This window comes from Lepisma saccharinum, chromosome 2, assembly GCF_977018435.1.
Source record: "Lepisma saccharinum chromosome 2, izLepSacc3.1, whole genome shotgun sequence".
Classification (NCBI taxonomy): Eukaryota; Metazoa; Arthropoda; class Insecta; order Zygentoma; family Lepismatidae; genus Lepisma; species Lepisma saccharinum.
In genome coordinates, this window is record NC_139230.1 from 17,720,298 (window position 1) to 17,733,850 (window position 13,553).

At 37.7% G+C, this 13,553-nt stretch overlaps 1 protein-coding gene across 5 annotated transcripts in view; it reads right to left on the reverse strand.

Annotated features, from left to right (window-relative positions):
* Window positions 1-13,553, reverse strand: part of LOC145983936 (excitatory amino acid transporter 3-like) — a 209,216-nt gene that overhangs the window by 64,833 nt on the left and 130,830 nt on the right. For all 5 annotated transcript variants that reach the window (XM_083117107.1, XM_083117108.1, XM_083117110.1 and 2 more), the window contains one exon: window positions 1,131-1,598. In XM_083117107.1, coding sequence (XP_082973233.1) covers window positions 1,131-1,598 — 468 coding nt within the window. The remainder of the gene's footprint in view (window positions 1-1,130; window positions 1,599-13,553) is intronic.

The following is a 13,553-nucleotide window of genomic DNA, read 5'->3' on the forward strand; positions in this document are numbered from 1 at the left end:
GAGGACAATTTGACATCTGCATTTAGAAACCGGAAAACAAAAAGCACATTATCTACACACATGGTCCTGGTCTTCAGCCGGTATGCTTAACAAGGGTCACAGTTTAAGTCATCTATCTTGTGCAGTTATTGTGCGTTCAGCAAAGTGATGCTACCACCATCGATGGCAAAGCTAATGTTTTGCATGGGGCCAAAAGAAAAGCAGAAAACTTTGAAAATCAAACCCGAGAACCTTGTTTACAAGGCGATAACTATAGCAACTACGCTATTTGGGAAATATCTCGAGATACGAAGGCATATCCATTGAAAGGTATAAAGTGACCATCTGCATTAGCAACGGCAAAGTGTTGAATCTTGGCACAATTCAGATTAGGAAAACTTGAAACAACTTACATTATGAGAGTTTCGTTCCTATTGTTTCGAAATAAGTCTCGGTACAACTAACATTTTCACGCTAGTGAGCAAAATTCTCGAAAAATCTATGTCCGATTCCCGATACTAATAGTGCATAATTGATGAAATTCGAGACTTCCTGGTCAGTAGACAGTGTGTGGGTAGGTCATGAAAGAAGAAAGCTCGGACAGTATTTCGCTTATACTTGTTTGTATATGCACAGACAAGTCAAACTTAAGCCGGTCCCCTTGGCGGAGTGGTTAGCACATCGCGCTTCGACGCCAGGGGTTCCGGGTTCGAATCCCGGCCTGGGCATGGATGTTTGCGAGTGTCCATTCATAAATTTCATCATATCATCATTCATTCCCATCTTCGCAAATTAGCCAAAAGAGGCACAGAAAGATAGGTAAAATAAAGCAAATAAAATCTAAGTTAAAAAATTATGATTGAAATTACTACGGTATTGTTCAATGTAATCAAAAGCAGATTGAGTTCACTCAGTTGTAGGAATTTGATTTTGTTAGCTCTTTCCAACTTAGCAAGAGAGAAAATGCTACATATTTTAAAAAACTTAAGCGCACTGGGAGACTAAAGACTCAAAATTTAACTGCAAATATAGGCCAAACGCACACTGTAGTTACTATTCACAATTGTGAATGAGGAAATTATAATCTTCAGAACCTGATAATTCCGATATATTACAGGGAGCTCAGAAAGCAGTAATTCTATGAAACTTACCTCAGCAAATCCATTAACGTATCCTCTGTCATTACGTTCCTTGGAGCACTTCCCTTGGTTACACTTTCTTGGTTTGGTGTTCCGGGATGGATGCTTGTTACGAGGATGATGCCCAAAACAACCGCACACACAGTGGTCAGCAGATAGTACACAACAGCACGCCCTCCTATCTTCCCTGACATGCCCAAGTCGAGGGAGCCGATGGCAGATATCAAAGAGCTGACAATCAGTGGCAGAATGAGAGATTTGAGGATCCGAAGGAAGATTTCTCCAACGAACTGGACGTACATAATCTCTCGCGGTGGCCACGCTCCATGTCCCACAGCGCGGAGTATAATTCCAAGTGCTACGCCACCGAGTACACCTAATACTGTCAGCAATGTCAGGAGATTCGATCGTATGAACTGAATCAGACAGTTCTTGAACGACTTCGCCATAGCTGCGAAACGGCTGTCCCTCCTCGTTTGCCTGAAAAAGTAGAAAGAAATTATAGTTATAATCTTATACGAAAAATCTTGAATTTGAAAATTTTAGAGGCTTAAGGTTAACGCATGCCGTAAAAGTTCCTTTCGATTTGATCTTACAAAACATGAGACCGTGAATGTTCAGACCGTGTTCACCCATCTAATCTGTTCTCACACTACCAACACCGATAGCTTTAACCTCTATGTGGTCTCATCGCAATCTTACTCGTATCGCCAAGTCACAAGTAACAAAATTTGAAGTTTCTAGGTATAATTTAACATCTACAGCGGATTTCCCTTAACTTAATTTGATGCCATATATACCTAAGCTGAAATTTCTAAAACTATTTCAAAGGTGCTTCAAGAAACTAAGATTCGTTACAAAATCTTTTATAATGTTTAACAGAAAGTTCTTTAGGGTTTCGCAGAGACTCTCATACATTCCCTAGATCAAATTTTAAATTTTCGCAAGAAGAAATTATCCTACAATACAAATGTTCGTTGAATGAAGACTAGGAACACAAACTTCTCTCTCGTAACTGATAAGCTAATCGTCGGATATACGTGGAATCAATCTTCTACCAGTTCCTTTGCATTGTGCCTTCACCTTTAATCTGAAACTTGCTTTCTAGGGCCGATAAATTCATAAAAAGGTAAATTTTAATTACACCCATACGTTAACATTGAATCACGATGAAGGATGAAAGTAACTATCGATTTGTTAAAGACGAGTCATAGCTTGGGAGGAACCCACACATTGTCATTGTATCTGCGAAATTGACAAGTTTTATTTCTCCTCGTGGGTGACATTCGGAGATAAAACGACGATACAGAAACAATTTTTAGCATGTATGTTTATTATAAATGTCTATCCTCGATATTTTACCTTTAATCAACATTTTGAATGGTTTGCGGTATTCGTTATTTCAAAGTAAAGAGTGGAAACATGGCATTTCTCGCTAAATTTAGAGATTTTTTTTAACAAAAATTAAACTTCCTCAAAGCATATTACACACGTAAAATTATAAGATTCCTTTTCTATGCAAGTTTTGCAGAGAAGCCACGACATAACAAACCAGAAAGAAATTACGAAAAAGATATCCACACTTTCAAAATTCCATGATCAATAATACAATACTGTCAAGAATGCTTGATGGCATTTCCAGTGCATGGTCTGGAGAAATTTAGGTCATTCTCACACACACACACACACACAAATTCCTATCATATATACTCCATTCTGGCAGACAATCCAAATAATGGCAATAAAAAAGGGTTATTTTAACATGCACGGCTTCCTTCCTTTAAAGGCTATAAATTATATGAATTTAAGTGGCTGTATCTACACTTTCATGTCAACGATAAGTTTCTCTCGACTATGACAGATACAAGAAGAACAAGAACCCTGAACAAATTTAATTAATTTACATCGCAATTTACATTCTTCCTAAATGTCCAATATACTATTATATTACCATTTTTAAAGTAAAAAGGTAATGGTAACGTTAAACCGTGCTCATTGCACCGTAGCATGAAGAAACATGGGGATGTGGAGGTAGGGTGTCACACACATTCACGATCTTGGCCACTGTGGTGATGTGATGTGATCCACACCACGCTCCGGCCGGATTTAACAGCTCAAGTTGCCTACAGGTATCCATTTATTAGTGGCTAAGTGAACCCCAGAGCATCTTTATGTAGGAACAAGGAAGGAAAAATCCCCCACCTTAGATCACCCACTCCAGGAATCCAACCAGTCTTCCGCGTGGCAGTAAGACGCCGTACGGACTAGGCCACTGCGGTTCCCATTAAAGAAGCAAGGTTTTCAAATAAGAAACTTAACGTCTATAGTCTTAGATTATGAAAATCATTAAAAGACAATTTATTGGAACTCGAATGGAAAAAAACAACAGCTAGTGGGCGTTGCTCACTTGATCTGAAGTTGCTTTGGACCTTATCACCTGATCTGTAGGCTTTGAACCCTCTAAGTAACAAGTAAATTCATATCATCTGTCAATCTACCAATGAAAAGATATACCTGACGTGGCCTCGTATGCAAATGAAATTCTTATGAAGTAAGAATGCCTAATTCAAAGAAACTACATAGCGTATGTTCTGAAGAATTATAATATGAGTTACTCAGTTAAAACTACTAAAACTTAGCTCGTAGCCCGAAAGCCGTATGAGGGCCAAGCCTGCCAAGTAGCTTTCTGTGGTCTATAGTTAGTGCATCGAGTGTCATGGCCGCGGTTTTCTGGCTTTCAATAAGCTCACATATTGTCTTCGCGATACTAGGTCACGCCAAAATTTTGGGGCGCCCATGTTAAATCAATCTCGGGACCACTTGCATCGCAGGTACCTCGGGAATCGTTTAAGAGTTAAGAGTTTTAAGTCCAGTCTATGCACAAGAAGGCTAATCGGGACTGAACCTACAGTTTAAAGTGGGATCCGAACCACTATTTGTGTACAAGGTGACAGCGTTACCACAATGCTATAGGGGAGGTCCGGAATCCTTAACACTAAATAGATAGGTATATTGTTCGAATAGTTAGTGACACTTATGAGCATTCGAAAATAATGTAAACATCACATCGGTCTGAAAAGCATTATTTCGAAAATAATGTAAACATCACATCGGTCTGAAAAGCATTATTTACAATTAATGTTAATTTCTCAAGTGAATTGTAAAAGTAGAATTTAAAGAATGCAGATGAAATTGATGATGAAGCATTTTGTTTACACACACACTGTTTTCGGGACAATATGAAAGAATGTACTTAAAAAGTAGAAACACCACTTAAAAAATGTGAGTTTTAAAATTAACACTGCATAGTTTCGTGAAAGTGTGTGCCACGAAAATATTAAGATCATATATGTATATTTTTATTCCCCATTGCAGAAACGTGATATATCTCTAGGAATTTATGTGATTGGAAATTTTAGTACATAAACAATGATATTTCACACTACATCAAATTTCTGCAAAATATTGAAAAGAATCCGCAGAACATTAAATACTATAATGTAAAATTACATTACATTAAATATATAAAAATAGCCTGTGCATTCTGAGCTTATTAGGTTATCATTCTTTCTACAATGACTAACTCCCATTTCTTAACGTCATATGATGTTCGCTAATCAAGACCCTGTACTCTTTATTTGGGACGAAAGATAACAGTGGCATTTACGCAACTTTTACATCAAAACTAATTATGGCTCCTAAGAAATTAATGTCGTCACCCTCTCTCTACTGGCGATGAGCGTAGCAAGTGATGCTTTCGTTACACATGTAATTTTGGTAATTACACGCACGATATGGTTTTGCAATTACTTTACCACACGAAAGCATCATAATTCCGCGACCCTAATTCAGACAAAGTGTCCACGCACGCTTATCCCATGTAGAATGCGAGTATCAAACTGTTCGTTTACATGATCCAATTCCTTCAATTATCTGCAGCGGCATACATGTGTACTTTTCACACGAGCTATTCCAACGTTGAAAAGGAAAAGAAACTTCTAGCACTGTTGACACAAGTGCACGTGCTGAAACATATGGAAGAAATGTCACAGCGTTTGTTGACTTAGAGGGATACTCGAGGATACAATGTCGCACTTAACCCCTCTCCTTTGATCAAGAAGGAAAAACAAATAAGTCAAATTTTAAAATGACTTAGAACCACAATGCACTGGTGTGACGCAATCTTGTTAAATGGGCAAGTCAATCATAATTTACTAATTATTCAATGGCGAAATTCACAGTTCTATTGCTTGAATCTTGATCAAAATAAGTTCATAGTTCCAATCATGAAATCAACTTTATATAGAGGCCGCAAGTATGTTTCACATCAAATAACCTAACTGGATCCCATGCAGAATTCTAAGATTCCTGAAGAATAGAGATAGCTTATTGTGAGGTACAGAAAGCTGCTAATTCAAGTTTGAGTATATTACGATCAGTTTCCCACGTGCCATCGATATGTCAGTTTTCAGAACTCTCGTGATTAAATTAAGTTGACGACATTGGTGATTCCCACACTTTCCTCATGGGGCATAAAAACACATTTTTGCAGAACCTATAACATTAAATTGAACTTTATTAATCGGTACTCAATTACAGCGGTTTCTCTGTTCTTTCATATATATTAGACTAAAAAAAACAACAACTTCCTGCAAGCTCGTAGACTCCAGATGACAGTGAAGTTTTCAAAAGTGCACGATGATTGCACGTGTATTACTGGATTCATCAGAGCTTCTCCAATATACCAAACTCTTACTCGTGTCTGTTATAAGTGGACCTCGGGTTTTAGGTTTTTAACCTATTTTTTCCATTGCAGGTAAATAAGAAATAAATTATGTCGGAGTTTCAATAAAAAACGCAACAACTGATGGAAGTTTTATAGAGCCTAAAATAACCTATTTTGCTTGTTAGAACCCATTTTAGGTTTATGTGCCTAAATTAAACCTTTTTTTAGGTTTTTATATATATTTTTTTGGTTTTACAGAATTTTTATATCTCGCAGATATATTTACTCGGTTTGGTGAAGAAACAATTCAATGACTGGCGTGTTTGAAACAAGTTTTCTGTCTATTTCCCTCCCCCCCCTCCAAGTCTATGAAGTTTTCCGAAGTTTACCTGCACACAGTGGCTGCGATTACAGGGGGCAGTTGCCTCCTACTTTTTGCCCCCGCACCATGCACTCTTAATGCTAAGAGAAAATAAACTTTCCATGCGCCCCCATCCCCTCCCCTTCCCAGCTTTGGCAGCCAATCGCCTCTACTGCCTGCATAGTCCAAAGTGCGAACTTCTGATCTACGTGGTCTTGCTCACTTTCGCGCCAGTTCAGTCCTTTTGTGGCATTCACGCCTTGCAAGTAACGCCCCAGCATTAAAATTTGCACCACTGACTACGTTTTCGTTGAAAGATAATTAAAAGAAAATGAAACATCTGCTTGTACCTTTTTTTCATTCATGTTTTACCAAAATTCACGGATGATTTCCAGAGCCAGTAATTCTCGCATAATTCCCAGAATTCAAAGAATTCAAAATGTAAGTGAGTAGCCACCCTGATATTGTGCAACAAATTTTACATACTAATTCATTGTTCATGTCAACAAGTAACATTTGCTAATAGAACAAGTATAGTATCGCAATAATTTGTGGATAATTTTGAAAATGATGCATACAAATTAAAATGTGGTTAGAATATTAATATTTGATTGTTACATATACGTACTAAAATTTCTTACCGTTATTGTGATTTTTTTAACGATTGTATCTAATCAGTACTTATCAGGAATTTTGTACCATTTAAGTTTTGGAAGCTACTTCAGGATTTATGGAGCCTAATTTAATATTTTCAGAACCTATATTTTGGGATTTTTCAAACACCTATATTTTGGGATTTTTCAAAAACCTATATTTTGGGATTTTTCAAAAACCTATATTTTGGGATTTTTCAAAACCTATTTTAGGAACCAAAAAGCACACTTTTTAGGACCTAATCCGAGGTCTAGTTCTAAGCACCAGAATTCGTTCGAGTGAAAAAGGGTCAATAAAACAGAACATTTGAAGAATTACTTTGTTCATTCAGTTTGATGTCAACTCTGTTCATTTTAAGTTGGTAGCTCTCTCAAATCTCAATGAAAACATCATAAGGTACCAATATAGTCTACTCATGGTGTACAAAATCAGAAAGGTGGGGTTCCCCGATGGCGCAGAGGTATCACCGTCGCCTTATCAAGGGGTCCCGGGTTCGATACCCGGTGGAGGCTCATAGTGTTTCGGATCCCACTTTAAACTGTAGGTCCAGTCCCGATTAGCCTTACTGTGCATAAAGTGGGCTTAAAACACCAACTCAACAAAATCAGGAAGGTAAAACTAATCGCAAGATTAAAAAAAGGGAACATTTCTGAAAATTGGAGCCAATTCCAAATATTAACATGGGTGCAGGGAAGATTTTATTAAAACGTTTCGTTTAGGCCATATAAGGTACATATGTACCCAATGTGGCCTAGTCTTTAATTTTGTTCTTTCACTTCAAAATATGCAATATAAATTGTAAAGAAAGTGCCACAATGTTGTTTCTATAGGTATATAAGTATATTGATACACTTAAATTTTATTTACAAAATGACAAGATTTGCACAAAGAAATAACATTGTTTACAAACCAATAAGCAAGGGCGTGACATGTCACAATTTGTTACCAGAAGATCATGGATTACACATCCCAGTCTGAGCAAATAAAAGGTCCTTCATAATCCTTACTGACTTTCATACACTCTACGTGAACTTAAGTAACAAATGTCACATTTGCACATGCACTTCACCATATATTCCTATGTAGGCCATATTGAGTTTACCTCACATAGTGCTCTTTTTTCCTTCACTATAAACAGGAATTTAGATTGAAGTCTAAACTAGGTACGTTGTTGTAAAGTACAAATTATGAGCTATCATAATATGGACTAAACACCTATCACTTGGAAGATGTCGTAATTAATAACTTCCATATGCAATATTAGATCACAATCACGAGGTCCAGCTATTTCGCTTCTTTGTCTTCAAGTTACTGTAGTATAGGTACAGCCAACAGGTGCAATCACGTAATTCGGACAATCCAAATTACATACTAACGTCATCTGTTGAAATGACCACATAACTACTTAGAAACAGCAAATAGGCCATATTGGGTACTATAGTGGAATCACAAGCAAATAAACCTGCGCAGACCCGCGACTCCTGTGCACCGTACTCCCGCGAGGAGGCGAGAGGGAGAGTAGACCATGCTTCCTTATGGCCAGAGCGAAACTGAAGAAGGGAAAGCTGACAAGGTTTCTTCCTTGTGGTCGCTCTATAGGCCATATTGGGTTCAGGTACCTTAAATTTGAAGTGATAAATTACATATACTGCTCAGAAAACCTCCACAAGCTGCGCCAGTGCTGTATAAAACTAGCAGTGACATTTAAGATTCATAATTGTATAAGAACGTATATTAAGACGACTGTTCATAGATACAGGAAGCAAAAAAACCTGTCCTGACCAAGAGAATATCACTACAATGACTGACTAGGCATCATTTAACCCCAGCTTGACTTGCAGAAATTAGGTCAAAAGTTTCTTGTATTTCCACTTATGCTCAGAGTGGCGTACCACGTTAAACCTGCAGTTTAAAGTGGGATCTCAGTCACTGTGCAGTGTGCTCCCGCCGGGTATCAAGCCCAGAGCGCTGATAAGACTGTGCCACTATACTATCCGAGGGGTAAAGAAGTCAACGTGTAAACTAAATACTAAATTAGGACACGTCATAACCACATGACGATCAGATGGGTTGCTGGATATGCTGTAGCCCCGTTAAATCCAGTGACAACAGAAGGACGCAAGATAAATATGGAAGCACTGAGTTGGTTTCTTACGATCTCCCATAAAAACTACTCCCACTCAACCCATTCTTGGAAGCGGTGGTTGAGACGTGGTGGAATGAAAAGCACTCTTGTTGACAGAGAATAGGAGACGAGAGGATTCACTCAGCACGGTATTTTTCTGCGGTAACCTTAACCAAACTGTTCTGAAATCCATCCAACATTCAATGAACTGCGCACTTGGACGAGAACCTATCTCTATGATTTTGAGCACCTGCATAACGGCATGTTAGCAAGCACTGTGGAATACATATGAAATATTGCGGGGCAAAAAAAAAAAGTTACATTCTACGTGTATTTCTATGAATGGAATCTTATTGATGCTGCGGAGCTTATAAACTGTTCTACTGGTAATTTTGTTTCAATTCTTAAACCTAGCATTGAGTAGAACAAAGATGATTGATTTTGGTTGATTTAGTGTTTTAAGTCCACTTTATGCACAGTAAGGCTAATCGGGACTGGACCTACAGTTTAAAGTAGAATCCGAACCACTATGTACCTCCACCGGGTATTGAACCCGGGACCCCTTGATTACAAGGCGACGACGCTACCCAAAGATGATTGAGCACGGCAATGAAAATTTGCCTGGCAATATTTATGCATACCACACTACAGGATACCATCAACAAGCGTGGTTTCAGGCACAGGTATTCAGTTCTTCAGTGGAAACTGCTAGCTTGGGGGGTGCTTGGTCGAGCCTTGGTCCTAACTAGGGAGATGTTCCTGTGGTTTAACATAGTGACACCGAGACAGCTTGGTGGTATGCTTTGAGAAAAAAAAATGCTACCTGGGGGAATACTATCCCCACTCACTCCGAGCACTGTAGATACTATATAGGAAACCTAAATTTATCTATTTTCGTCCAGTTGTAAAACCTAAGCAAGACAAGAGTGTATGGATCATATCGTACACTCTGACAAAAATATGCATGTGTGTTTTAACTATCAGTGACACTGCACAGAGATTAATTATTCGGGGTAATCAAACTGAACAAGGGACGTAAAACGTGCAGCATGGTGCCACGAAACACATGCAATGAGTTACATATTAGTCAAGTGTTTCCTTCCTTCAATCACGAAAGCTAAGTGGTTCGCGAGTACTGATAACTTTGCGTAACTGCCGTTGGATCTTACATTTCGAAGTCAGATTTCTTTCAGACATAGGGTTTATTTCAAATCACTCAAAATTACTCATGATTCTAAGAGATATTTGGAAGAAAGGAGTAAAGAGGGAGGTTTTCCTTCCACTTAGAGCAGGGAATTTAATTATATCAAGTTACACTATAATTTCAAGAAATGTCTTAAATCTAACCCATTGGAATACATACCAAACGAAAGAAAGATGAAAACTTATTTTCTTGCGCCCAGTATAGTTTTTCTAAAATTCAATTATACAGGAGGGGAAAACTCGACGTTTACTGTTAGCAACTGGTCCAATCAAAGTCACATTACACTAAAACTTGCTACTTGATTGCGTAACATTTCCCCGCAACATTGGTTCTGATGACAGTTGCAACAAGTTGAGAATTTGGGTCTTTGGCCTGATGCTATCCCATAAAGCACAGATGAAGTTCCGACCCCATTATTTTATAATTACATCCATTTTATTCTGGCTTGAGCAATAGGTCAACCACAGTTTCTCGGTCGTTGGCAGCTTCTTCACTTGAAGAGTGTTAAATGGATGATAACTGCACACACACAAGACTGTTGCCGAGTCAAGTATGACGAGTCTGGCGATTCCGAAAGAAAGCACGCTGCACATGAAGTTTCAATCTTCAAAATAGTGCAAAGTTGTGTTTGGTTACATCAAAATGCACTCTTGAGATGCTTAACCATCTGCAGTTACAATCAACGCATTGTTTGCAGAATGCACTCGCACACGTTGAAGATATGCAAGTTTGAAATATGGACGGCTGCAACCTAGATAACCTGCCATAGAAGTTAATCTTAATTCCGGAAAAAACCAAGACTGTTTTCTTGAAATCTTCAAAGATCAATATGATAATTCCATCTCTGCCCCATTTCTAGTCGTTTATGAACATACTTAAAACAATTTCAGGTCAACACTCCATGCGATGATTTTTTTAATAAATCAATGGTGCAGATATTAGCAGCAAAATAAGATGGGCTAGTAAGCGTTTGGCATTATCAGAACAACCGTCCAAGTAATAGTGATGGGACAAAAGCAGGTCAACGCTACAAGTAACAGCTACCACTATAGCACACATGCACGCCAAGATTAAATTGCCGTTGTTATAACAAACGTAGGAACTTCTTGAAAACACGCTAAAATTCTTACAATTTGCACCATATCCTGACAGGCAATCTTCCATCGTGCACGGTCATTTGATGATCACCTCATTACCTGGCTCGTCTGATCAAAAGGAACATAAATTAAATTAAATTTGAGTTTCCTAAATGATTCCACACAAACGGTAATATTCTCATGACTGTACGTGAACACTACAACGGGATGAGTGAAATGTATGTCTTTCTGTATCGCTGACGAAATTACTATTAAGAGTTTCGAGGCTAAGAAAGCGGAATTTACAGGATAGCACTCAGCTTTACTTCTTAAAATAGAAGCTTAAAAATTGTGAATGAAAAGTACATTGATTTGTGCAGACATGCTAACTACTAGATATTCATGCTGCTATAGGCCTCAATTGTCAGTTTACTCAGACTACCACGATTTATCCTCGTTGTTCCAATGTACTCCAAGGCGTTTATAGTCGATATCCATAGTCTTGTTAACCTTTTCCCGTCGTTATAACAGTTTACGATACCATGGGAATTATTTAGAATTTTATTTTTGTAATAACTGCACTAATGTTATTTAAGCTCACCATGCTACATTAACAGTTGCTGCATCATTCTTGATATTTTCAAGTCTAGCAATTAGTAACGCTCGATTACTGTAAGCGTTAAATTTGCTAAGATATTCTCTACCTACATATATATATATATATATATATATATATATATATATATATATATATATATATATATATATATTAAAAAAATTCTCTCGCACATTGTATCTTATAATTATATGAGCATATTTTAATCTCTCTCCAACTCGCATCTTGATTGTATTAGTTTCCATTAAGTTGGAGAAATAATCGAGAAACAATATAAACAGTAATTCCATGAAGAGTTATTAGGTTAGATAAGAATCACGCAAAGTCTCGAAGAGGACCAGATTACAAATACGAAATATCTGGAATTAGGTTACGAGCAATGCCAACTTCTAGATATTAAAAAAATATATGTATATTGACATTATATAGGCACTCAAGTTACATAATATTAAGGTATACAGACAATTGAAAATTTGACTTTCTTCGAATGACGTGCCAAAATAACATCCACGTTCCAAAATTGCGGAGGAGTTTTTAAGATGTCTTTAAACATATTAGCGTTTTCCAAAATCATGTGAAGGAAGCATCCAACCAACAAACTACATCAAGAACCTGGAATTGCTTGGGTAACCGAAGAAACGAACTGCTTGTACGGATCAAATTGATCCTGACTCAAACTCAAGCAATAACCTAGTTCATCCATTCCCTTCGTTGAATGTTCCTAGGTGAATAATCACACACAGACGGACTTTGATGGAGGTTGGGATTTCTCGTGGGAAATTTTCTCGATCAGTTTCTTCCACTTACCTGGAACTAAAGCACAGTGAGATATAAGAGGCTGAAAATAGCTGACAGGCACGTGTAAGCAGAGTTTTCCCCCCTTCTAGTCCGCAAGTTATATTTAGTACAAAAGACTACTCTAATATTTAACAAAGAAATCTATGCTATATTCCTTTTATTGCTTATTTCAAGAAAGCAACCGATTCAGTGGCAGAGTGGTTCAAATGGTAGACTCGCTATCTTGCTACCGAAGATTACATGGTTCGAGTCCTGGTCCCGTGCATGGGTGTTCTTTTATCGTCAATTTTATTTAACAGTTCACCATTCATCCTGATTAGTGTTGCCCACGAGACGAGACTTTGGCCTGTCTCTTCTCGTGGAAATGCTGTGAAATGCTGTCTCGTCTCGAAAATATTCGTTTGTCTCGGGACACATGATCAATGTCGTCTCGTCTCGAATTTTTAAAAGCCTGTCCCGTCTCGTCCCGTAGGCAACACTAATCTTGATTGTGCAATTAGCCAAAAGTAGCAGAAAAGTTATGCAAAATAAAAATAAAAGCACATATAGGAATTTACGAAATAAAGATACAGGTTTATCAGTAGCACAATGGCCTACAGCGTTCATGGAACAATTTCACTTGTCAAACAGAAATTACGAAGAATTACATTTGCCATAAATGGTTTATATATAAGGGCGCAATGAATATTAATCTTATATAGCAATAAAAAAAAACAAGCATTTGACCCTATTGTGACAAATGGTGCTGGAACCAATGAAAAATAAACCCGAACTATTCACTACCTTCGTATTAAACTACTCGTACATGATTCCTGGAAGCACGGTGCATGGCATTCGTTTAATTTTTTTGCTTTGCTTTATTTTAGTTTGCTTTT